Source organism: Pelecanus crispus, chromosome 13 (assembly GCF_030463565.1).
Source record: "Pelecanus crispus isolate bPelCri1 chromosome 13, bPelCri1.pri, whole genome shotgun sequence".
Classification (NCBI taxonomy): Eukaryota; Metazoa; Chordata; class Aves; order Pelecaniformes; family Pelecanidae; genus Pelecanus; species Pelecanus crispus.
In genome coordinates this window covers 23,954,000-23,978,833 of record NC_134655.1, presented here as the reverse complement: position 1 = coordinate 23,978,833, position 24,834 = coordinate 23,954,000, and the positions used below count along the sequence as shown (strand labels likewise).

The 24,834-nt window shown below is 61.9% G+C and overlaps 1 protein-coding gene across 1 annotated transcript in view; it reads right to left on the bottom strand.

Annotated features, from left to right (window-relative positions):
• EFNB1 (ephrin B1) overlaps positions 1 to 24,173 on the bottom strand; it is a 53,859-nt gene extending 29,686 nt beyond the window's left edge. The window contains exon 1 of the mRNA XM_075720690.1: positions 24,058 to 24,173. Within this exon, the coding sequence (XP_075576805.1) occupies positions 24,058 to 24,173 (116 nt within the window). The remainder of the gene's footprint in view (positions 1 to 24,057) is intronic.
• Between the last annotated feature and the right edge of the window lie 661 nt (positions 24,174 to 24,834).

Genomic DNA, 24,834 nt, shown 5'->3' with positions numbered 1-24,834 from the left:
CTCAGGATGCGGATCTCGGGGCTTTAATTGCCTCCCTGCAGCTGGAGAAGAGGAGCACGGGCGGCGGGGGGCAAGGGGGGGACCCCCAGCCCGCGGCCAAGCGCTGCCAAAGGGAAGCACCCACAAAAAGGTGAATTTTTCCCTTGTCCCCTCGAGGGCTCAAGGGGATGCCTCCCAAAGCTCGTCCACCACTTAAGGAGATGGTCGCCGACCACCCCAACGCCCCGAGGAGGAGGAGGAAGGCTCACCGGCCTCGCAAGGGCCAGGCGCTGCTGCGAGCAGCCATGCGCTGCTCCATCTTCCCACCTCCGTGCAGCGCCCGGCGCATTCAGACGTCGCACCCAAAGCGTGCGAACAAACGATATTAATCCAAACCCTGCGGGGGGTGGAAAAAAAAAAAAAAAATAAAAAAAGAGCCAGTAATTGAGGGAGTTTGGAGGAGATTTAATTGGGGCCAGACCACTGGCGCAGGCTGCTGCTGCCACCTGCAGCGCTCTCCGTAGCCGGTGGCGTGCGGCTCTGGGGACCCCGGGCTCCCGCCAGCGCCAGCCCGGGGTGCAGACCCCATTTGGGCAGAACAAGGAGCACTGGGGGTCCCCTGGGCTCGCCCCCCGCCCCACACGCACCCCTGCCAACTCGTTACTTTTCAACACAATAAGCAACTCCGCCAGTGATGGAACCAAGGGGTTGGCCAAAAAAATAAAGGGGGGCTGGGGGGGTGGGGGAAGCAATATTTTCTCCCTCAAGTAATATGGTCCCGCACCTCCCCTTGGAGAAATAAAGACAAGCTGAGTTATCTAATTAATGCTGTCAAGAAGCGGGGAGGCCGGGGGCCGGGGGGCTGCCGGCGGCCCACAAAGGCGGCGTGGGGAGCGGTCTCCCCGCCGCCGCCGCCGGCATCTCCCGTCAATGGGGCCCCACGCTGGGAGTGAGGTAAGAGGGGATTCAAAGGGGGGTTTGTCAGGGGTTTTGTTTTTGAAAACGGGGGAGGGGAAGGGGACAGGGCTTGACAAGAGCTGACAGACAACTGAACAAAACCATAAGGGCCATGAATGGCAACACGGCTCTTTAATTGGCGGAGGAATGGAGAGAGAAGTGAGACAATGAGGCGCGGGCAGCGGCGGCGGGGGCCGAGGCGCGGGCAGCGAGCGCTCACCTTCCGCCTGCCCGCCCAGATGTGGGCAGCTGGATGCTGCAAGCTGGATGCTGCAGCCACGACCACGATCGCCAAAAAAACCCCAAAATACCCCCCAAAACCCCAAGGAAGCAGGAAAGCGGTAAGGAGCGGAGCCCGGCACGGCAGCAGGCATTGCAAAAGGCAGACGGCACCAGAAGAGGCACGAACCCGAACCCCGAGCGCGGGATGCTGCCGATATTAAACGATCCGACGGAAGCGGGATCAGGTTCCCCGCTTGGCCCCATGCGCGTTTTCGGCTTTGCTTCGGTTTGGACGCTCGTGCCCTGGCTGCAGCCCCGCTCATCCGGAGGACGGGGGGCCGGGAGGAGGAGAGAGGGAGAGGCAGGTTAAAAGGGAACAAGGTTGGATCAGCGGGGTTCCCACTCCTTCCCTGACCCCTCCGAAATAAGACGGAGGAGATTGCGTCTCCCGGTTCCAAAGCAAAGAATTACTTTGGCAGGGGACACAGCGGCGGCTGGGCGCCCACTTGGAAGGGAAAGCGGCAGCGGCAGGAATATGCCCAAGGAACCCAAGAGCAAGACCTCCCCGCCAAGCCCCGCTAATTGTCATGCAGATTAATCCCGAGCCGGGACAGAAAGGAGGCAAATTGCAGCCCTCCACAATGCGGGGCTGGGGGGGGTGCGGGGAGGGGGGCTCAGCCCACCAGACCTGACACCAACCCCGGCGTTTTCCAAAAACCCCCCCGCTTCCCACCTCTCGCTTTTCCAGCTCGGTTGGAAAAACGAAGAACCGAAAGCAAACGGCCAAGAGATGAAGCGACAGCCCGTGGTTAGGCGAGAGGAAGCCCCGTCCGCCCTGCGCCCCAGGACCTGACGCCCCAGCGAACCCCGTGCCCCCACAAACCCATTTTGCAGCTGGGAACCCCAAAACCAGCCCCCTCCCCACACACGGGTCCCCGCGGGACAGCGGCTGGGTGTGCTCCTGCACCCTGACCCGGCCAATGCCAAGCACTGCAAGCTTCTGCACCCCCAGGGGTACGGGGCGGGGGTCCCCAAACCCCTCGGCTCCCCGCTTCACACTACGGCCCCCTCGGGAGCGAGGGATACGGGGAGGGGGGTCCCCAAACCCCTCGGCTCCCCGCTTCACACTACGGCCCCCTCGGCAGCGAGGGATACGGGGAGGGGGGTCCCCAAACCCCTCGGCTCCCCGCTTCACACTACGGCCCCCTCGGCAGCGAGGGATACGGGGAGGGGGGTCCCCAAACCCCTCGGCTCCCCGCTTCACACTACGGCCCCCTCGGCAGCGAGGGATACGGGGAGGGGGGTCCCCAAACCCCTCGGCTCCCCGCTTCACACTACGGCCCCCTCGGCAGCGAGGGATACGGGGAGGGGGGTCCCCAAACCCCTCGGCTCCCCGCTTCACACTACGGCCCCCTCGGCAGCGAGGGAGAGGGGCAACCAGCCTCACTTGTTTTTCTGAGGTCTTGCGCAAAAAATAAACCCCACCCCTGCCCTGGGGAGCTGCAGCAGGGACCTCCTGGCCTCAGCCAGGTCCCTGGGAAGCCCCTTCCCCTGGCACCCCAGAGCCCCCCACGGTCTCCATCCCCCAAAATCCCACCCAGGGCTGGGCGACTGCCCCCGTGCACCGACCCCACTCGCCAGCGGCTCCCCGGGAGGGCTGGGGCTCAGGCTCGCCCCCGGGGAAGCGATGCTGTGGTTTTGAAGGATTAATCCCAACATTAGGAACTGGGCAGGGAGAGGAGAAAACCCTGCGGCTGGTTACCCACAGCCCGGCTGCGGGATGCCCTGCCCTGCACCAACAGGTCTCCCGGGTTTCGCCAGCCCCGCCGGTGACGGCTGCCAGCCCCTCGGTCCCCGGGGGAGCAGCGTCACCCCTCGCCGCGCCGCCGTGACTCACTGCCGGGCGCTTTGATGTCCCAGCAGCTCCTTTGAGCTCCCAGATGCAGCCAAACGAGTTCTGTCCTTCTCCCTCAGTCTGGAAGCGCCATCTTCCCAGGCAGCTGCAAATCGCCACCCCTCAGCCCTGGTGTCATTACCGGGAACTCGCTCGACTACAGCCCGCCTTGTAACTTCTTAAGACCTTCTTAACCACCCCATTAGAACGGAGAGCATGCGTACAAGCACCCCGACAGCCGCCCGGTACAGCCCCAGCACAGGTCACACCGTATTCCTCACCTCCGAGTCAGCCCTACCAGCGTCAGCTGCGCTCGGCTGGACGGGACCTCCAGCCCCACACCACGGGGGTGGCCGGGTCTGGGTTAGGTCTAGGAGAAAAAGCTAAAGATGAGTCACAGGACCTCAAAAGATTATTATTTCTTTTTTTCCCCCCCTCCTCTTTTCCTCCTGCACGCAAGCTGCGAGCGATCACCAAAGCTTGGCGAGCAAGCTCTGCGAGAAAGCGTGAATCCAGCCCCTGCCTCAAGCCGTGCTCCTGGATGTCACTCGGCAGGGAAGAAAACTGCCCCTTTCTCCCCAAAACCTCTTCCAGGTGCTGCCCACGCTCCCTCCTCACTGAGAGGTCCCATTTAGGCACAACCCCCCCAATTTTCTACGCATCTACAGCCTGCAGCAAAGAGAAAGACCCTCCTAAAGGCTTCACCACTGGAAGGAGCTGGGAGCCCCTGTGCCCCCCCACTGCTCCCAGTTTACCCAGTTCAGGGCTGGTCGGCACAGCGGCAGCCGAGAGAGGGGCCAGGCGAGAGGCCAGCACAAGGCAAGCGTGTCAGGTTTAAGCCTCTCCTCCTGCCGAAGGAGATCTGGCTCGTACTTGCTTTTATTTTTAGGCCAGATACACGTACGGCTGAACTTTAATAAAACGTACAACCTCCCGCTGGGAACAGGAGGAGGAGAGGAACCAGAAAGCCCGCTGCTGTCTCAGGTGTCACGGATGCTTCCGGACCCGGAGATCTCGGGAGCGGTGCTCCTCTCCGGCCCCTTCCCTAGGGATGTCCCCAGAGCCTGCCCGGACACACGGCCCCTGCTCCCAGCGGGAGCTTGAACAAGGCGCTAAGGAAAGCTCGGGTTTTAAACCTAAAAATAAACCAGCCCTCGGGCCTGGGGAGGAGGAGGAGGAGGAGGAGAGGAGGAGGGCAGAGCACCCAGCCTGCCACCCAGCTCCCCGGCCGCCCTCGCCGCCACTCCAGCGCCAGCCCAACGCGCAGCAGCTTCCAATTGCCCGCGGACGGGGAGCGTTCGCCATCCTCCCCCCCCGCAGGACGAAAACCTCCGACTCGCCACCCACGCGCATGGAAGAACGCTGACGAGATGCCGCTGGAGAGACCAAAGCCTCCCCCAACCCCCCAAAACCACTTCCTTCCCCCCCCCGAGCTTTGCTGCCAGATGCGATTCCCCGGAGCTTTGCCCCAAAATCCCGCTAGCTCAGGCGTTCCCGGCTGCCGTCCTCGCCGCGCCGGGGACGCCATCCCCGCGATGCCACCATGCCGGGAGGCGGAGAGGGCTGGATGCTGCCACCCCTTCCATTGCAACGGGGAGTTTATTGGAAAGCCCCCGCTGCACGCACGGGGGACGCTGCCAGCAGCGGGGTCTGCCCCGCTCCGGGCACGGCACTGACCCCCGCCACGCGCAGCCGGGGGTGTTTCGGGGTGCCGAGAGGATGCACGCTGCCGGCAGATGTTTGCGGAGGGCTGCAGCCTGGGTGGCACGCCGCTGCCCGCAAACCCGCTCTCCCCGAGGCGGAGCCCCAAGCTCTCCAAGCGACCGGAGCTCAAACGCCCACCTTGCACGCACGCCGACAGCCAGGGTTTCGGGGCACCCACCAGGAAAGGGGGTTTATTTACCACGCCTTAAAAAAAAACATCCCAAGCGAGCACCAGCGCTGCTGCAGAACCGCCCCAGTCCCTGCCCTGCGGCCCCCGGGCAGGGCTCGCCCCTGCCCCACACAGACCCCACGACGTGCCCCCGCTCGCCGCACCCCAAATCGCCTCCCCGGCCCCCCCAGCCCCCCCTTCCCTCTCTGCCTGCCTCTCCCAGCTTTTGGAAGACCCTTCTGAAGGGCTCCCGCCCCCAACCATCCCGCTTCACTCCGACAAGCTGAATGCATTTTACTGCTTTGCATTTAAGGTGCCTTCTCTTTTTTTTTTTTTTTTTTTTTTTAACTTATTAAGGAGAAAGTTCAAAACGTTTGCAGTGACTGCGACGCGCTAATTTGGAACTTACTGCGGTGTCGACACTGCATTAAGTATTTCTGTCAACCGTGAGGACACACCATGTCTATGTAAGAAATTACACTAGCAATTATAGCTAAAGAGGCATGTAAAATTTAAAAAAAAAAAAATTTAATGTATTCAGAAATGATAACTGACATTCTTATTAGGATTAATCTAATTTTAGTAGAGTCATTTATATCCTGCCTCTGGATAAAAAATGAATTTCAATTTTAAAACCTGGATAAAAACTGGAATTTAAAAAAAAGTACTTTTAGAAGTCACCCTGCATGATTAAGCGTGATGATAATATGAGAAAGCTTAACAAAAAGCTTTGCCATTAAAGAAGATATTTGTTAAACAAAATGGAAACAGAGATATTTATCAACCCGAGCAGACTATTTCAGGCTAACTCCAGACCTGGTACTGTCAGGCGTTGCTTGTAGTTGCAGGGTGGTGGAGAGCAAAAGGGCTGGAGGTAACGGGGATGGGCCAGGAAGATGCCCAGGGCCGGAGCAGAGTTTTCCCTCTGGATGCCGGGAGCACGGGACGTATCCTGCACCCACAAGCAGGGAAACGCCAGGCACCGGCGAGAGCAACACCGTGCACCCACAGCCTGCACAGTCCAACAGCTGCAAAGCACAGGAGTGATTCAAAGACTAGGAAAAAAGTGGGGAAAAAAAAGTTGGGATGGTTTAGCTTATCCAAAAGGAAAAAAAAAAAAAAAACACCCCAAGGAGATTTAACACCAAGGTCCTTCGCAAGGAGAAGCTACGGGGCACCGAGGTTTCCTTGGGCAGCGAGCAGGGCTGCGGGCACGCTGGGGCTGCTAACGCGGCTGTAGCAGAGGGGACGGCAGCTCAGCGGCGCTGGCACAGAATAGTTGCCTTGCAGAAAAACGCGCTGTTGGCCTCGTGCGCCGGTCTCGGTCCTGTGGCAACGCGATGGAAATCGATAGCTTGAGCGATAAAGGTCCTGGCAGTCGCCATTTCCCAGAAGCGGACACAAGGAGCTTTGCTCCGTTTCCCGACCGACCCAAGGAGGACGCCTTCCCACAACTTATGTTTCCTGTTACGTACATCTTTAACAACAGCCAAATAAACCCAAAAAGCACGTAACATCTACAGGGCCCGGCTACACCAGGCGAGAAACCAGCTGAGCTGCCTCCTCCAGGCACGCGTGTTGCTCCATGTCCATGTCCTCCACGGCAGCGGCGCTGCCACGGACGTGCCCACGAACACCACGCGCCGTGGCGCGCCAACCAGGACATGGCACGCCCAACCTAGGACAGGACATGGCGCGGCAACCTAGGACAGGACATGGCGCGGCCAAACCTAGGACAGGACATGGCGTGGCCAAACCAGGACATGGCGCGCCAACCTAGGACAGGACATGGCGCGCCAAACCAGGACAGGACATGGCGCGGCCAAACCTAGGACATGGCGCGCCAACCTAGGACACGGCGCGCCAACCTAGGACACGGCGCGCCAACCTAGGACAGGACACGGCGCGCCAACCTAGGACAGGACACGGCGCGCCCAACCTAGGACAGGACACGGCGCGCCCAACCTAGGACAGGACACGGCGCGCCCAACCTAGGACAGGACATGGCGCGGCCAAACCTAGGACAGGACATGGCGCGCCAACCTAGGACAGGACATGGCGTGGCCAAACCAGGACAGGACACGGCGTGGCCAAACCAGGACAGGACACGGCGCGCCAACCTAGGACAGGACACGGCGCGCCAACCTAGGACAGGACACGGCGCGCCCAACCTAGGACAGGACACGGCGCGCCCAACCTAGGACAGGACATGGCGCGGCCAAACCAGGACAGGACACGGCGCGCCAAACCAGGACAGGACACGGCGCGCCCAACCTAGGACAGGACATGGCGCGCCAACCTAGGACAGGACATGGCGCGGCCAAACCAGGACAGGACATGGCGCGGCCAAACCTAGGACAGGACACGGCGCGGCCAAACCAGGACAGGACATGGCGCGCCAACCTAGGACGCGTTCAGCCCGCCCAGGACGGGGATGACGGGGATGCAGGAGAGCATGCGGGGATGGGACAGGACCAGGGAGCCTGCTCCCGGCCAGGGATGGGAGCCGGGGCAGCCAGCACCGACCAGCGCCGGACCCCCACCGCCACCCGCAGCTCCCCAGTTCAAAAGGCATTAAGCGCATCGGCAAGACACAAAATGATTTAAGACTAGGTGGAAGGAGTCAAATGCCAAAGGGGGGGGGGGGGGGGGGGGGGGAAGTCCCGGGCTGATTATTTTATTTTCTCCTGACAGTTTCAGCCACAATGGCCAATAAATCCCGATTACGGATTTTAAAAATGCTTCCTGCAGACACTTGGACCATCAAAGCAATTCTGGGCTCCCATAACTCCTGCTTTATGATGGTCATACATGTCAGCTCTTCGCAGAGCCCAGCATTTCAATAAAGATGACCATAAACCTAGATTAGAGATTAAAAGACTGACTCAGAAGTTTGTCAGAGGAAGAAACAAGTTTCCCTGCAACTGCCTCGCCGTTTTTACCGACTAACAGTTGGGTTTTTTGATGGTGTTATGCTGGCAGTAAATTTTCAGCCTGCCGACAGCTCGGAGTGCAACACCAACCACCCAGGGAAGGCGAACGCAGCAGCGCAGGACACGAGCCCTGCCACGGGCTCAGCTGGCAATGCGCAGATGAGAAGTGACAGGTCTCCTCTCGGGCTACCCATCGTCTGCGACGGCACGGGGACGCGGACGCCGGCTCCGACCGACCTTCCCGGTTCTCCCCTCCCAGCCCCCCGACCTGCCAGGCTTCTCTCCGGGAGGCAGTGCTGTCCTCATTTCTCCTCCTCTCGCCTCCGCAGGGTCAGTCGCTGCCGAGCAGAAGCACGAGAGCACGTGGGAAGACAAGAGGAGACCGGCCACCCCCCAAGGGCTCCCCGACTCCGGGCAGGACCAGGGACCCCGGGGCAGGACCAGGGACCCCGGGGCCGATGTGTACGGGGAGCATCCCCGGCTCCCCCGCCGCCGGCAGCCGCCTCTCATCCCCAGCTTGCCAAAGCAGCAGCGACAACCGCGACAGAGATGCCTTTTAAACTATAAACGTCGTACGTTTATTGTGCTCTCGTTTCCTGGATGAATATGCAGCTTCCTTTTAGTAAGTGCTCTCTTAGGAGAGGGAAAAGGGAAAAATAAAAAGCAGAAAGGAAGGAGGATGACTCACGGCGAGGCCACGTCTCCACGAACGCAGGAGAGCTGCCGACACGATGCCAAGGACGAGGGCTGGGATCAAAAGGACGAGAGCGGATCAAACGCGTGCCCACCCCGGGGAGGGGAAAGGTTTGCCGGAGCTGCCGGGGGGAGGAAGGTAGGATGTAGCCATGCCCTCCTGGCCACCCATGGTTTGCCTGCTTGGGTTGCAAGAAGCCATCTCCCTTCCCCAAGATTCAGCCACTGCTTTCACATTTTGAACAGGACTCTCCGGTGGTTTGATTTCGTTAAGATGCGCACAGAGGGCTGGCCCGCGCCAGGACACGGGTGGCGATGGGGACGGGGAGGACCCGTAGGAACCATGGGTGCACCCAACGCACGACGAAAAAATGCCCTTTTCCCCAGCAAATGAAAGAGCCGAGCCCGGAGCTCAGCGCACCGAAGGGGGCCGGTGCCCTTTCTGCCGGTGTCTCTCCAAGTCTATCAAAAAGTCCCATTTACATCAAAATGCCCTTCCAGACATGCTTCAATTTTACTTTTCCCCTTTCATCTCCTTCCACCCTCCCGCCCCACCTCGCGGCCCTATTGTACTCACAGCATCTCGCGCGGCAGAGAGGGCCGAGCGGGCTGCCAGAGCGAAAGAAACAGGAGAGAAAGGAAAAAAGCTTTAAACTAAGGGAGAAGCCGGAATCGCTCCTGGTCCCGCTCCAGCGGGAGCCGTGACCCCCTCTCCTCCTGCCCGCTGCTTGGCGGCTGCCCCGGGGGGACGGCGCTGGCCGTGTCCCCACCACGGGGACAGGGGACTCGGGCTGCCCCAGCCTCTGCTGCCGCCCGGGTTTTCTGGTCAGGCTCTGGTAACCACAGATGGTTTTAATGAGCTTTAACAAAAGCCTCGGGCAAGGGTTGCAGAATTCGGCACCGCCGCCGTCCCCGGCCGAGCGGCACCCTGCACGCCCCGCTCCCAGTAAGACAGCTACTGGTGGCACTAGGACAGCCCGGCAAAGCGCTTTGGGCAGGGGCACGACCACGCATCCCAGCTGGCGACGAAGCAGATCAAGTTTAAGTCCCTCCCTCCCCAGATCAGTCCTAAAAATATGCCAGGGGAGCTGGCACATTTCCACCCCGTGCCAGGCTCTCCTCTGCCAAAGCCCTGTCCCACCTGCTCTCCTTGAACAATTAGGATTTAATGATGCTTTCTCCTCCCAGCCCCGGCCCCGACAGCACCGCATCCTCGCTAACCAACTTTTGCAAGACCCTTGAAAGCAGAGGCGCTTTCCCCAGGCTGACTGACATCCGAGGCCAAGAGTGAAATCCGCTCCAGGTTACAAGTGCACATCGGGTCTCGCTCCAGTCTAACCCATTAAAGCCCAGCTCCGGCACCGCACAATCCCGATGCCTTTCGCCGGGCTCTGTCCACCTCCCCTGACACAGAGCTTTTCCAGTCCTCCCTTCCTATTGTCAGCGTCTATTTTTAACCCCGAGCATTATTTCTCCCTGCGTGACTTCAGACACTCTCTGGGGACAAGGTGGAATTGCTGAGCTGGTACCAGGCAAAGTGACTCAACTCTCACCCTCACAAGCACGACAGAAGTCACAGGAGTAGTAAGTTTTCCTCCGTTCAACGTTTTCCTCTCTCCTTCCCACCAAACTTCATCTGGGGCTAAAAGCAGGGGAAATTGCAGGGAAGTAAAATCCGTGTCCACCAGCAAGCAACACGACGGCAAGCCATTTCGCTCCCATTCCTTCCCCGGCACCTTCATCATCAGCTAGATTCACCTCTGTGGCAGTGACCTTGGGAAAAATCCCGCGTCACCACCTATGGCCGGTGTAAATCAAGGTCAGAACTGTAACCTTAAAATAGGTCTTACGAGGCGAGGCTCTGATCCGCCAGGCACGGGGAACCAGCTCGATAAATATGCAGAGAGAGGCACACATCCCCGGTGCAAGAGGGAGGAGGCGTTTTCCTCGGGGGCCCTGGCCGGGCTGAGCGCGCCGGATGACAACGCTTCATTACTCCCTTTCAGCCGGTCCTCCCGGCGCTGCGGAGCAGTAATTAACAAGAAGGTCAGCAGCGAAGCCCTTCAAGAATCTCTACCTTCGGGGGAGTTTATCAAAACAACCCACCATTCGCCGCCTTCTAATTCATAAAGCACGTAAACCCAACGCCGAACGCTCAGAGATGTCCCACCGCACAAGCAACACGTGCGCTGCGTTAGCCAGATGTTTACGTTATTTGGCATTAAGAACCAATAAATAATCATAAATACCACTGCCAGCAACGATGCTCTCTGCAAGAAAGCCCGGATGCCAAAAAACGTGGCGTTTACGGCATCCCGAGGCGGCGCGAGCCGTGGGGAAGCCAGGCACAGATGCAGCCTCCTCCGGCGCGGATCCGGGACACAACGCGGCCGGCGCTGCCAATTCCGGATCGTGTCCCCGGTCCCGCAGCCCTCGGCATCGCTCATAAAGCCCCAGCTCGGGGGCCGGCGGAACCGGGAGAGCCGCAGCTCGCGAGCCGGCCTGCTCCCACGTCCGCGCAGGACCGCTCCAGCTGCCAGAAGACGCGGGGAAATCGAGAGCCATCGCAGGCCGAGCTGTTCGAAACCGCTCGGGCCAGCCCCGGTTTTTCGGCTGACTCCCTGGTTTTGCTCGCTGGAGCTGGCAGGGTGCTGGAACACACACGGCCGCGGCGAGGAGGGGAGGCAGCATCTGGAAGCAATCATTCCACCTCTCTCCTATGTGCCACCCGCTCTCCGTCCTTGCGTAAGGAAACCATTCGTACTATCAACAAATCTCTTCAGTGCTAGGAAAGGGATTCTCACCCCGTCCCCGACACGAAGTCGGCAGCGGAGGCTTTCCCGACGGAGGGCACAGGGTGGGCAAGGTCCCTCCGGCCGGGTCTCAGGCAGATGGGGTGAACCGGGCACCCCAAGGACGGGCACCTGTAGGGACGTCGAGAAGAAAGCGCTCTCGGATAAGAAATACAACAATTTCTCCGCTCCGCCCGTGCACCGGTACGATGCTGCAGCACGTTAATGCTTCACTTGCAAGTTTGATGTCCCACAAACCTCCCACTGCTTTACAGGCGTGGAGGAGCTCCTGGGAGCTCCATCCGCGTGCATCCATCCTCAACCCACGCGCCTCCATCCTCAAAGAGGAAAAATAAGGAGGAAAGGGCCTTGCCTGGGAGAGCAGGAGCCGGGAGGAGCCCCGCTCCCCAGGCTGGGGACGGCAGCAGGAGTCCCTGCGCTCTCCCCGCCACGCGCCCAGGCACGACGTGCAGCCTGCACCCCCCGAAAGGGAAAAATCCCAGCCGAGAAGGGGTGCCAGGCGGGCACCGGCGCCCTCCCGGCCGGGCGGCGTGAGCAGCAAACCCCCAGCCGCCTTCCCAAGCCCACGGGCTTCACGCGGGGCAAAGGGAGGTGGTTTTGGAAGACTTTCGTGCCTCTCCTGGATGTTATGAAACCAGCCAAGGAGCATGAAACTGCCTGCCGTGGGTGGGAGCACCCAGGGCTATAGGAAGAGCGCCGTAGGATTCCTGCGTGGTATGGGAAAGCACGCTGCGCTCTCCCACCCCGCACACACCCTTGCAGGGTATTTTTTTTTTTTTTTTCTTTCTTTCTTGAGAGAGAGAGACCAGGTAAGCACAAACAACCAGCGTAGCCCCACACGAAGGGGATAATTAGGGAAGCAGCACCCATCACGAACCATGTCAGGGCAGAGATCAAAAGCATCGTCAAGTGTTAAACCTCCCTGGGATTGGGAACCGCTCCTGGGAAGGGACTCGCATGGGCGTCCCTCACCTCAGCCATGCAGGATGCTCACCGGAGCCGGTCCCTGGGAGGGTGCCGGCTGCTCCCCAGCCCTTTTGAGAACAAAGTTCTCAATTTTGCAAAGGGAAACGAGGGGAAAAGCCCGAGACAAGGAAAGCGGCAGGCTGGCTTGCGCACAGGGGGCGTCACGTGCCATCCCAAGCGCTCGCAGCCACCAAAGCCCGGAGCGGCTGCGCCCCTCTCCCTGCCTTCGCCGGGTGGCCCTGCAGAGCCCCTCCCCGCGCCCCAGCACCCATCGCTCCCGGGGAGGCAACACCGAGCCAAGGCAGCATCCTCGTCCCCAACGTCCCACGAGCAGGCTTCCCTCCATCCCCTTGCCCCAACAACAGGTTGTCAGGTAGCTCAGGCAAGTAAAAAATAAAGAAAATCGGAAAAAGTTCTCCCACACCAACAACGGGCACGAAGCCCTGCACCAGGACGGAGGGGTGGGAGAGGGCTGGGGGGCCGGGAGGCACAGCCCCATGGCAGACCCTCCTCTCTCCCTCTGCCTTGCCAGGCTGTTGCTGCCCCAATTATTTCAGCAATTAGCTCCAGCCCGGGCACCGCTAACGGGGGCGCAGGGGAGGGAGGCGCACCGCCGGAGAGCACACGCCGGCACGGATGCGCAGGCAAGGGCACGCAAGCGGGCCGCGTCCTCGCAGAACGTACATGAAAGAAGAGCAATGCAATTTTAAAACCAAACACAGCCGAAGGGGAAATTCCAGACGCCTCCAGCCCTTCGCACCTCCGAGCGCCTTCCTGAAACCCCAACCCAGCCGGGCCCCCGCTCCCCTCGGGCGGCGGGGACCACGGGGCACCGCGGCTCTGCCCAGCGAGAGGGAAAGGGGCTCGGGGGGGGCACTGGGATGGGCCTTCCCCACCTCCTGGGGAAGCATCTCCTCCTCCTCCTCCTCCCGCTGCGAAGGAAGCTGGGAACAATGGGATGCACCAGCGCCAGCTCGGGAGGGGATGCTCATGGACCACCCGCCCGGCCGCCCAGGGACACGCTGCGGGGAGGGGGGGGGGGACAGCCGGGTGCAGGGGGCACAGGCAGCGAGCCAGAGCGCGGGCAGCTGCCCAAACGCCGTCCCTTGCTCGGTGCGAGGGGCAGCGCCCCGTCCTGCCAGCGCCGGGGGGACGGGCCGGAGCCCAGCGACCGCAGGCAGCGGTCCCTGCGGCAGGGGCTGCCCAGAGCCCCCCCAGCTCGGCCCCGCGGGAGAGGGGCTGCTCGCTGATGCATCGGCTAGACCTTCGCCTAAAAAAAAAAAAAAAAAAAAAAATAAGATTTTTTTTTTTTTAATTTCTTCTTCTAAAAGAATTGACTAATTGGCCGAGCCCCAGTTCCGTGCTGGGAGTGGATCCCAGGCTCGCTCTTGCATGAAGCGTTTATTAAAGACATCAGAGGAGGAGAGGAGGGCAAGGCAGAGCCCGGCAGGCCAGGGGAGCGGGGCGGTGCCCACAGCCAGGTGGAAATTTCCCATCGCGCCCAGAGGGAGGAAGCCCAAAAATTAATCCCGGCCGTCCCCCGCAGCGCACCTCTGCCCCGGGCAGGGCCTGAGTCAGCCGGGGCGAGCACCGCGGCCCCCGCGCCCCGGGGAGCGGGAGCACATGCGAGGGAGGGGGTCCGCTCCCCCCAGGGACCCCGGCCCCGCGCCCGGGGCTGCCCCCTCCTCTCCTCCCTTTAATCCCCAGCCCCAAAGCAGAGCCCTTTTAGGGGAAAGTGTAACGCAATACCTGGAAAATTTCTCCCACCCGCTCTCTGCTGCCGGCTGCCAAATTTAAAACATATTTGCTGCTCGGCCTTGAAGAAACGTAACCTGCTGCTTAATTCCAACACGTTTGTTCTTTGGGGGCAACGAAAAAGAAAAAAAAAAAAAAAAAAAAATCGCACCGCTGCTAGTGGCTCCTCTCCTTACACCCCGCAGCCCTCGGGGGTGGGAGCTGCCAAAAAGCTGCCTGGGAGCCGTCCGCTACCGACACCAACACCGAAAAGGGCAGGAATCTCGCTCTGCCCATCGCTCTGCCCACCCTGCCCTGCCCGTGGCACCGGTGCGGGCAAGGCAAGAAGTTTTTGACCGGTGAGTAGGTGCCCTCGAGCCCCGAGCATCACCTGGGAGCGCGACCGGCCCGAAAGCCCTCGAGATGCGCAAGGTCCAGGGCGATGGAACGCTCCGGAGCAAGGGAAGGGGCAGGGACCACCACCCGTCCGCAGGGACGGGACCCCTCCTCGGAGATGGGGGTCTCCTCGCCTTGCGGAGCCCCGGGGGGGGTCCCCCTGCAACCCCCAGCCCCAGCCCCCGGGCTCCTCGGCAGGAGGAATTTTCCAGCGGGGCTGGGTTTGCGAGGGGAGGCTGGAGCGGTGGAAAGGGGCCGTGGCAGCACGGGGCTGGGGGAGGGCACAATGTGTTTAGCAGACTGAGCGATCCGACAGGGCCCATTAAAGGAAACAATTTGTAATACAATAATTATTATGTCGTTTCTCTGGCCTCTTTCCGAAGCCTCCCTTTAAGCAGTTAGAGGCTTGACGTGCCTGTGTAAAGCAGACATGATCTGTAGGGCTGAGGATGCTTAAGCGCCTGCATGTGCCGAGGCGCGGCCGGCCGGGGCGGACGCACGCCCCGCGCTCGCCCGGAGCGACGGGAGCTCATCCCGGTTTGCTCGCAGCCTGCGAGGGATGGCAGGGGAATCGCCAGGAACGCACCGGGCCGGGGGAGCCGACGCTCCCCAAGCGCAGGGGGAGATGCTGGCGTACCCCCAGCATCCATCAGAGGATGGGGGCCTCTCCCCGCACGCTGCGGGGTCCGGAGCCAGGTTTACCGGAGCTCACGGCCGCGTCCTGGCAGCGGGGCCAGGACCCGCAGCTCCCCCGGCTCACGCTGGCTCCGTTTTTATGCTCTGAAGCTCTCGGCCGCACATCTGAAGAAAGCGGCGGGTAGCGAACAACAGAGCGAGAGCGCGCGAGAGCGAGCAACACAAATCCCCGGGATAATGAGCCCGGAGGAGGGAGACGGTGGGCTCTGTCTGAGGAGGGAGCCGTGCTTTTATTGGAGAGGCCTAAAAGGGCTATAAATCCTCAGATTCAAAGGCGAGCTCAAGCTCTTTCAAGTCTGAGGAAGGCCTGGGATGTGTCAGCCGGGAGGACTAACCACGCCGCGTCCCCTGCTGAAGTGGCCTCTTCAGCAAAGCCGCGCTGCAGCCCGGGATATCACACCCAGATCCTTTCCATATGCTGCCCGCCCGGCTGCAGGCATGGCACGCCGGCATCCCCGCCGGAGCCCGCCCGGACCCCCCGCCTGGCCAAAAACCGCCCGCCCCCCCGCTTTAAGCGGGGGAAGCACCTTTGCACCCATTCCCCCTTTGCGCCGCACGTCGCCAATTTGCCCCCCCAAACGCCGGTGGGAGGCGGGGGGCCGCGGACCTCCCCCTCGCGTTCGGCTGCGATACTACAGCGAGCCCAGACAAAGAGCCAGCCCCATCCCAGCCCCGCATCCCCGAGCATCGCTCCACGCTGCCGCCGGGGCCGAGGCCGCCGGCCCCGCGTGCGAACCCACGCGCCGGGCCGCGCTCGCGCCTTTCAGGAACCCGTTAAAACGTTAAAATCGGTAGCAAAGAGGAGACGGCGCCCAGTCTCAGCCTCGCCGCTGACGCCTGTGCGACCGCAGACGTTGCCCAGCCTTAACGAGAAGGAAAACACGCAAACGCTCGGTGACCGATATTAACGGTGCGAGGGTATTTATAGCCGGTAAGCCGTGAAAACGCGCTTTGCTTTTCCTGAAGCGGCTACTGGAAGCTGGTGGATGCCAAAAGCCAGGCGGGGCGGATGGTCCCCAGGGCTGGGCTCACGGTGCAAGCCAGGGAGCCACCAGCCGCTGCCGGGTGCGAGGAAAGGGATTGCCGGGAAACGGGACGCTCGCGTCCCATCGCCGCGCACGGAGCGGGCTTGGGTGCCGCCAAAACCAGCCGGGAACTCCCCCGCTCCTAGGGAGGGCACCCACCCCAGGCCTTTGCAGGGGAGGGGGACCAGGCCACGGCGAGGAAGGCGCTTCCGAAACTCCGGCCTGAAGGTGCAGGGATGGGGAACTGGTGCAGCATCCCCCGCGCATCCCGCCCCCGGGACCCCCGCGGTGGCACCGGCAAGAGCCGACCCGCGCCAAAGCGGGTTAACACGAAGCCTCTCGCTGCGGCCCAACCCCGCCGACGGCCAGGCCAGCAGGCGCGGCGCACGTGGACCTCCGCGCAGGCGCGGCATCGCGGCGGGATGGAGCCCTTGGAAAACACCGCGGGAAGTGCACGGTTGGACACAACCAAGCCCCCCCCTCCCCCCCCCGGCTCCGATTCTCCGCGCAGCCCCCACGGCCTCGGAAAAGGGGAGCAGCCCACCTGGGAAGGGCCGGCTGCGGGTAGGAAAAGGTTATTCCGGAGCAGCCGAGCCAGGGTTTATAAATAGCTGGCATTTTTGAAGTGCAGCTGCTCGGCTCGGCCGGGGCAGCACTGCCATGCCGGCACCTGAGCCGGGTCAGATCCCGCCCAGGGGCGCCGGCGGGGAGAGCTCACGGAGGAGAAGCCGCCACTTGCCGGGACACGGCGCGTAACCCCCCAAACCTGTCCCTGGCCCTCCCCGGGGAGGAGGGTGCTGGAGGCCCCCCCCGAGCCCCCCCTCCCCTCCAGGCATCGCCCGCAGCCTCCGTGGGGTTTGGCGCCAGCGCCACGGGAAGGACCCCGCTCCCCAAAGCGCAGGGGCCGTGCAAAGCCCACCCCGTGCACAAACCCAGCCTAACCAAGCAGGACGCCGAGCCCCAGCTCGTCCGACTCGTCTCGGACCAAGCCTGGACGGGCCGGCGGAGCAGGGAATGCCGGGATCCCGAGGCTCCAGCACAGCCGTGAGCAGAGCACCGGTGCTCCAACCGGAGACGAAGCACAAGGGGCAAGGAAAACCTCCCCGAAGGATGGCGGGTGCGCACCGGGCGGCGCCGAACCTCTCCGCGAGCAGGAGAAACACCACCACCGGCCCTCCCGCTCGCCGGAGGGGGTTTCTCTGCCGTGCCACCCGCCCCAGAGCCAGGGCACGGGAAGGAGAAAAGCCTCGGAAAGCAGCAGGAAGGACCCCAACTCTTTGGAGGCGAGCACAACAAAAGCCCCGCAGCACGGCCGCCGCATTCCTGCCCAGATGTGACGCCGAGATAGCGCCGAGCCCGGAGTCCTCCTCCTGCTCTCCCGATACAAGCAATCATTAATTAGACACAGAATGCATTTCAGCTTTGTTTCTCCCCACCCTGTTTCAGCTGCCAGACTCCAAGTAGCATGTGCTACTGATCTGTACAAGATGTTTTCCCACCGGAGCCCAGCGCTCCTCGGGCAGACCGGCTTCCCGGCAGCACCGCCACCGCTCTGCCGATTACGGGGTGCCCTGCCAAGCGGGGCAGGGACCGGAGAGCCCCGGGGAAGCCGCGGGGCAGGCGGGACCCAGAAATCCTACGCGGAAAGAAGGGGCCATCCCTACGGCCAAGCCCCCCGTTTCCAGCGGACAACCCAAACGCCTCCCGACACGCGTCGTGCACGGGGCGGCACGTGCGCGGCGGCTCTTTGCAATCCCCACCACCCCTAGAACTGTGTGCAGGGCTCGGGGGGGACCCCTGCCCACCCAGTAAAGCTGCTCGGAGGGGACCCCTGCCCACCCAGTAGAGCTGCTCGGGGGGGACCCCTGCCCACCCAGTAGAGCTGCTCGGAGGGGACCCCCCTGCCCACCCAGTAAAGCTGCTCGGAGGGGACCCCTGCCCACCCAGTAAAGCTGCTCGGAGGGGACCCCCCTGCCCACCCAGTAAAGCTGCTCGGAGGGGACCCCTGCCCACCCAGTAAAGCTGCTCGGAGGGGACCCCTGCCCACCCAGTAAAGCTGCTCGGAGGGGACCCCCCTGCCCACCCAGTAAAGCTGCTCGGAGGGGACCCCCCTGCCCACCCAGTAAAGCTGCTCGGAGGGGACCCCCCTGCCCACCCAGTAAAGCTGCTCGGAGGGGACCCCTGCCCACCCAGTAAAGCTGCTCGGAGGGGACCCCCCTGCCCACCCAGTAAAGCTGCTCGGAGGGGACCCCCCTGCCCACCCAGTAAAGCTGCTCGGAGGGGACCCCTGCCCACCCAGTAAAGCTGCTCGGAGGGGACCCCCCTGCCCACCCAGTAAAGCTGCTCGGAGGGGACCCCTACCCACCCAGTAAAGCTGCTCGGAGGGGACCCCCCTGCCCACCCAGTAAAGCTGCTCGGAGGGGACCCCTGCCCACCCAGTAAAGCTGCTCGGAGGGGACCCCCCTGCCCACCCAGTAAAGCTGCTCGGAGGGGACCCCTGCCCACCCAGTAAAGCTGCTCGGAGGGGACCCCCCTGCCCACCCAGTAAAGCTGCTCGGAGGGGACCCCCCTGCCCACCCAGTAAAGCTGCTCGGAGGGGACCCCCCTGCCCACCCAGTAAAGCTGCTCGGAGGGGACCCCTGCCCACCCAGTAAAGCTGCTCAGAGGGGACCCCCCCTGCCCACCCAGTAAAGCTGCTCGGAGGGGACCCCTGCCCACCCAGTAAAGCTGCTCGGAGGGGACCCCCCTGCCCACCCAGTAAAGCTGCTCGGAGGGGACCCCTGCCCACCCAGTAAAGCTGCTCGGAGGGGACCCCCCTGCCCACCCAGTAAAGCTGCTCGGAGGGGACCCCTGCCCACCCAGTAAAGCTGCTCGGAGGGGACCCCTGCCCACCCAGTAAAGCTGCTCGGAGGGGACCCCTGCCCACCCAGTAAAGCTGCTCGGAGGGGACCCCCCCTGCCCACCCAGTAAAGCTGCTCGGAGGGGACCCCTGCCCACCGGGCCGGGGCCGTGCGAGGGCGTGGGCACGTCCCACCCTGCCGCATGCGTGGGACCGCCGCCCGAGGAGCAGCTTCAAAGCAAAAGAAGGGATGAAGTCGCTCAGGTGCGGCAGCGGGGGGAGGCAGCCCCCCGCCAGCACCCTCCCGGCCCTCCACGGTCGCAAAGGGCACAAAAGCCCCGTCCTGTCCCCGCTGCCGCGCGGCTCCGAGGAGCTGCAGCAGCTGCTTTGCTCCGGAGAAAGCTACGGCTCCTTTTACAATCAATCAGCCACCCCATCACGGCTCTTTTTTTCTTTTAAAGGAAACAGTTAAATCCATTTTATAGAATCCAGTGGTATTTACCCAGCTACTGCAATAGCCGCAGCCCTGCCTCCACTTTTTTTTTTTTTTTTTTTTTTAATTTAAGTTAATGAAGTCATTCCCAAACGACACGCAAGGAGCCCTGGGTGCTCCTTTCCCCCGGGCACAGCAAGACGGGCAAGCTGGCCGCTGCGAGGTGGGCCAGGCACAGGGGGGTTCTGCCTTGGGGGGAGCGAGAGCCCTCCACGCTGGGAGGGCACCCAACAGCCCGGCACCCAGCAAAGGGTCCCCCCCAGCACCCCTGGAGAGGGCTCCTCCATTCCAGAGGGACACTCCAAGCGGGAATGCAGGCCGTCCAGGCTCGCTTCATCCAAACCGGCTGTCGGAGATGAAGCAAAGCCCCCGGGGAGGCAGAGGTGTGCGTGGGGGCCATCGGGACCCCCCCCCGTCCCCGGGGAGCACCCATCCCGGCCCCACACACGCCCCGGGAGGAGGGAGCCGCCGAAGGCTCCGCGAGCCAAAAGCGGCTCTATAATTAAAAATAAGCAGCGTGTTTTCACTATTTCCCAACTCCTTATACTGCAAAGCGCCTCATGCGCCCACTGGTACGGTAATTAAATTACATCTGCTCCGACAAGTGTGAGCCCACCGATGCAGAGCTCCAGGCCAGCCGCTCCCCTCGGAAACAGCCTTCCCGCAAGCACTTTGTCCCTCGTAAAAAGCATTAAAAAAGGCAAAGATACGTCAGGCTTCAAACTCGGCGCTTACAGAATTCAATAGGACACCATAATGTCATTAAAGACAGAATAAAAATACCACAAAGGATTAGACTTTTGTCTGGTTTGGGGTTTTTTTTCCCCCCCTCCTCCACGCTTACTTTCTTCTTTTTTTTTTTTTTTTTTAAAAACACATTTGTCTTGTTTTTAGAAAGTTGCTGGGTTGCTCCACAGAGTGAGCAGAGCCGAGCAAAACTTCTACGAGGGAAAGAGAGAAAAGCAGAGCCGAAACGAGCCGTTCGTCAGAGCCGTGCGGATGATGTGTCCCATTTCCCCCACCTCCTTATTAAAATAGTTTCTGGAGAGGCGAATTCCAGCCTGAAATGAATTTTCCAAACCATATTTTATTAGGAATGCTTCCTTTTAACGGTCGGCACAGGAGCCCACCAGGGTCAATATTTCTCCAAAATTACAGCCAAGGGAGTTCAGAGAGGATTTAGCCAGAATTTCTCCTGCAATTCCCGGCTGCCCAACAAGAGCACGCTCCCACCAGCCCCCCGCCTGCCAGCGGCTGAGCAGCCAAAGGGCCGGTTAAATCCCAAAAGCACCCTCCACCCCCTCCCGCGAAGCCCCCTTCGGACAGGACGGAATAAAATTAAAGCCATACCGGCTCCCCGAGACCCCTTCCAAGGGGCTCCGCAGACATCCCGGGGAAAGCTCGCTCGGAGGGGATCGAATTGAGCCTGAGCTTGTCCCAAGCGCGCGTTTGGGACAATTACCACCTTTTACCCAGCGAAAGCATTTCTAGGCCTGGTTTTGGGGGGTTTTTTCCCCCCCTTAAAAGACACAGAACTATTCACAATAGGAAGACGGCGACAATTTCACCGCTGGCTTTTGGACACGCACCTCGGAACGTCTCCCCAGCACGGCAGACGGTGCCGCAGCGTAAGCCAGTCCTTAACTCCACTAGGAAATCGTTCCTTCTATCGGATGCGTTATCAGCGTCCCTCCGATAACCACCACGAGATCAGGAACCTGCCGGTGACATCCCGGCCAACTTACAAGCCCACACCTTGTAAACGCAGCCCCGAGCTGCCCAGGGGAGGAAAGGGCAGAAAAATATTTTCATTATTTACAGTGACACCACTAAGGCCAGACGGCCCAAGGCGCGACGCCTTCTCCTTCTATCTGTTGGAAAATCCCACTTAGCGACGTTATTTTGAAAGGCTTTACCCTCTCTTTGCTCTAAAAATAAGAGTTAAAGATCAGCGGAGCGGGGCGGCGGGCTGGCACAGCCACGGCATCGTCCGCGGAAGGGGCTTGGAAGCCTGAAGTATGGCGGCGAGCGCGCGTGGGGGGGATTTTAAAGCATCTCTCCGGGAAAGCAAGCCCGGTCTAACAAAGAGCGTGGCTCTGCCTCAAACTAGAACCGGACTTTGCCGAGCAGGCGGCTCCCCAGACCGGCTGCCTCGGCTGAGCGGCCGTGAAGAGGCTCTGCCCCACGCCACGCAACCTGCAAAACTCGGAGGCGGGGGCGTTACGGTGTAAAAGCAAGCGAGGGGCCCCAAAGATGGACCCCAGGGACGAGGGTCCGGGGTCAGGCCGCGCAGGCACCGACCGACGGGGCGAGAGCGGGACCGTGGCCGGGCACTGGCAGCCCTCGCCATGGCGAATCCCAACCATCGCTCCCGCCCCGCCGCCCAGATCCCTCCCCAGCGCCCATCCCGCCCCGGCAGAGCCATTTCGGGGTGGGAACGCCGACATTTCGGGCGCTTCCCACCTTCTCCCGTCCCCATGGCGGGGCCACAGGGCTGGGGCAACACCGGTGCCGCCCCGGGCCAGGCACCCACGGGAGCGGTCCCCGCGCGGGATGGCACGCAACCCGAAAGCTGCGCCGAGAGCGGACAAGCGCTGAGCCCCAAATTGGGGGAGAAGCCAGAAACGCCTCAAACTACGCCCGCACGCCCCGCCGGGGAGGGATGCCTCCCAGCCCACCGCACCCGTGGCCGGCCGACGGCGGGGACGGCGGCAAAGCCACCGGCGTGCCACCCCCGGCCGACGGCGGGGACGGCGGCAAAGCCACCGGCGTGCCACCCCCGGCCGACGGCGGGGACGGCGGCAAAGCCACCGGCGTGCCACCCCCGGCCGACGGCGGGGACGGCAGCAAAGCCACCGGCGTGCCACCCCCGGCCAGACGGCGGGGACGGCGGCAAAGCCACCGGCGTGCCACCCCCGGCCGACGGCGGGGGACGGCGGCAAAGCCACCGGCGTGCCACCCCCGGCTTCCAGCGTGCCCACCGTGCTGCCGCCGCCTCCGCCCGGCTCCCCGGGCCTTGGCAATTTAATAAAAGCCGACGGTAATAAGGCGAGCCGGGGCGACATGGCGTCCCCCGCCACCACGCCAAAGCCAGTTCTACCTCCGCTTGCCCTTTTTTCCAAGTAAAAAAGGTATTTTCGGGAAGGGATTTGCCGCCATCGCCGACTCACAAACACAACGGAGCAGTTCCCGAGGGCGAAGGCTCCTTCTGCTCCCAGCCAACAGACGCAGCTCCAAAAGGAAGGGAAAACACACCGAGCCGGAGAATTCGCTCGCGGGAGCCGCCGGAGCCCTCGTCCCAGCGTTTCCAACGCGCCGGACCGGAGCTGGCGAGCGTGCGTGCACACGCCTGGGCCAGCAAAGTTGCTTTTTTCCCCCCTCACCCCCACCCCCCCAAAAAAAACCCAAGAAAAAATACAAATATAAATGGTTGGTTGGAATGTAAGCGTCCAAGCAGGAAGGTTGTCCAAATTGTTTCGGTTCTCCCCAACCCTCGAAAAAATCTGGAATTTTTTTTTAAGAGAAATTGGGGGGATGAGGCTAAAAGCAGAATATTCCTTTTTTTTTTTTTTTTTTAACCCAAGAAAGGGCTAAGGTACGCAAACCCTCTGCCATGGGCAAGACCAAGCCCAGCCAGCGGGGCCACCCAAAGCACCCTGACCCGGGGCACCATGACCACGGCCGGGCACCTTCCACTCCTCCTCCTCCTCCTCCTCGCCCTTCATCCCGGCGCGCTGGAAAAGCCCCTTCTCATTGTTCCTGCACCTCGGCCGGGGCACAGCCACGTACGCACACACAACCTATAGATCTATACGGGCCGGCGGTGCCTCTACAGCCGCAGCCGGCTTTGTTCACACCCGGGCGGCCCCGGCTCTCCCCGCCGGGCCGGGGGGGGCCCACGGCCGGCAGCCCCCCCGCAGCCTGCTTTGAGAAAAGCCAGGGGAAAAAAAAACACCAAAAAAATGATAATAAATCCAACTCTAGCGTCGGCGTGGTACAGGGGAGCGGCGATCCGGCACCCCCCGGGTAGGCGAGGGGAGCCCGCGGAGGCTCCCTAAATGCCGGGGGGGGGGGGGGGATTGAAGGTGAAAAATTTAAAAAAAAAAAAAAAAAAATTAAAAAAGCAAAAAATAAAACGTATTTTAAAAAGCCCAAAGAAGATTTAAAGGTAAGAAAAGCTTTAAGAACCAAAAAGCGTTCAAAAAACCGGGAGAAAAAAATTTAAAGTACGGGTTTTGGGGTTTTTTTTTAGGGGGGGGAAAAAAAAAACCAAAAAAGGTGGAAACCCGCAGCAGCCCAGCGCGCCCCGGCAGGCTCGCCGAGGGGTCCGTGCTCCAGCTCCTCTCCGTCCGTCGACCGCAGCCTCTTCGCGGTGCCCGCTCCGCTTGGCGGGGTTTTTTTTTCCTTAAAAATCCTGCGCTTTCGGTTAAACGCACAGACTTTTTTTTTTTTAACGTTTTCCCGCTTTTAGGCATCGCTTTTGGCCAAGGGGGGGGCGAGGCGGCTTCCCCCCCCGCTCCCCCGCGCCCCTCCGCCGCACGTACTTGGGGTTCCCGGCGCTCCAGGAGACCGGCTCCAGGCTCTTGGCGAGCGGCGCGGCCAAGCGGCACAGGGCGAGGAGGACGCCCAGCAACCACCGCCCGCCGCGGGGCCGCGCCATCGTCCCTCGGCGGCGGGACGGGACGGGCGTCAGGCGCCCATACCGCTTCCCCGCCGCCTTCCTCCGGCTCCTCCCGTCCCGCCGCCGCCGCCGCCGTCCCCGCACAGCGGCACCGCCCGCCGCGACGATCGCTCTACTCCTCCGCGCAGGCAGCGCCACGGGCAGCCCTGAGGCCGGCAGCCAATCGCTGAGCGGCGCGGGGGGGGGGGGGCCTTGCGCTCGGGGACACGCCCACTCGCCGCCTTAAAGGGCGCGCGGACCTTTTTTTTAATTTACTTTTATTTTTTTTAAATCCCCAAATCTCCGCTCTCCCTTTAGCCTCGCGGGAGGGGACTCGGGGGGGGGCAGCGGGGATGGGGACGGGGCCGTCGGGGCGCCGGGACCCCGGCGCCCCGACGGCCCCGTCCCCATCCCCGCTGCCGCCATTCAGCCGCGGTGCAACAGCGCCCCCCAGCGGACGCCGCTGGCCCCGCCCCTGCCTGCAAACGGCAGCGCGCGGCCGGGAGATACCGGTTATCCCGGCGTTGGGAGCGGAATGGCCCCGGTTCAGGCTGATTTAACCTTAAACACTAAATAAATTCGCCCTTTTTTCTTTTTTTTTTTTTTTTTAAGTTTTCCTGAAGTTTTTGTGGGATTTTTTTGGAATTTTATTTTTTTTCGG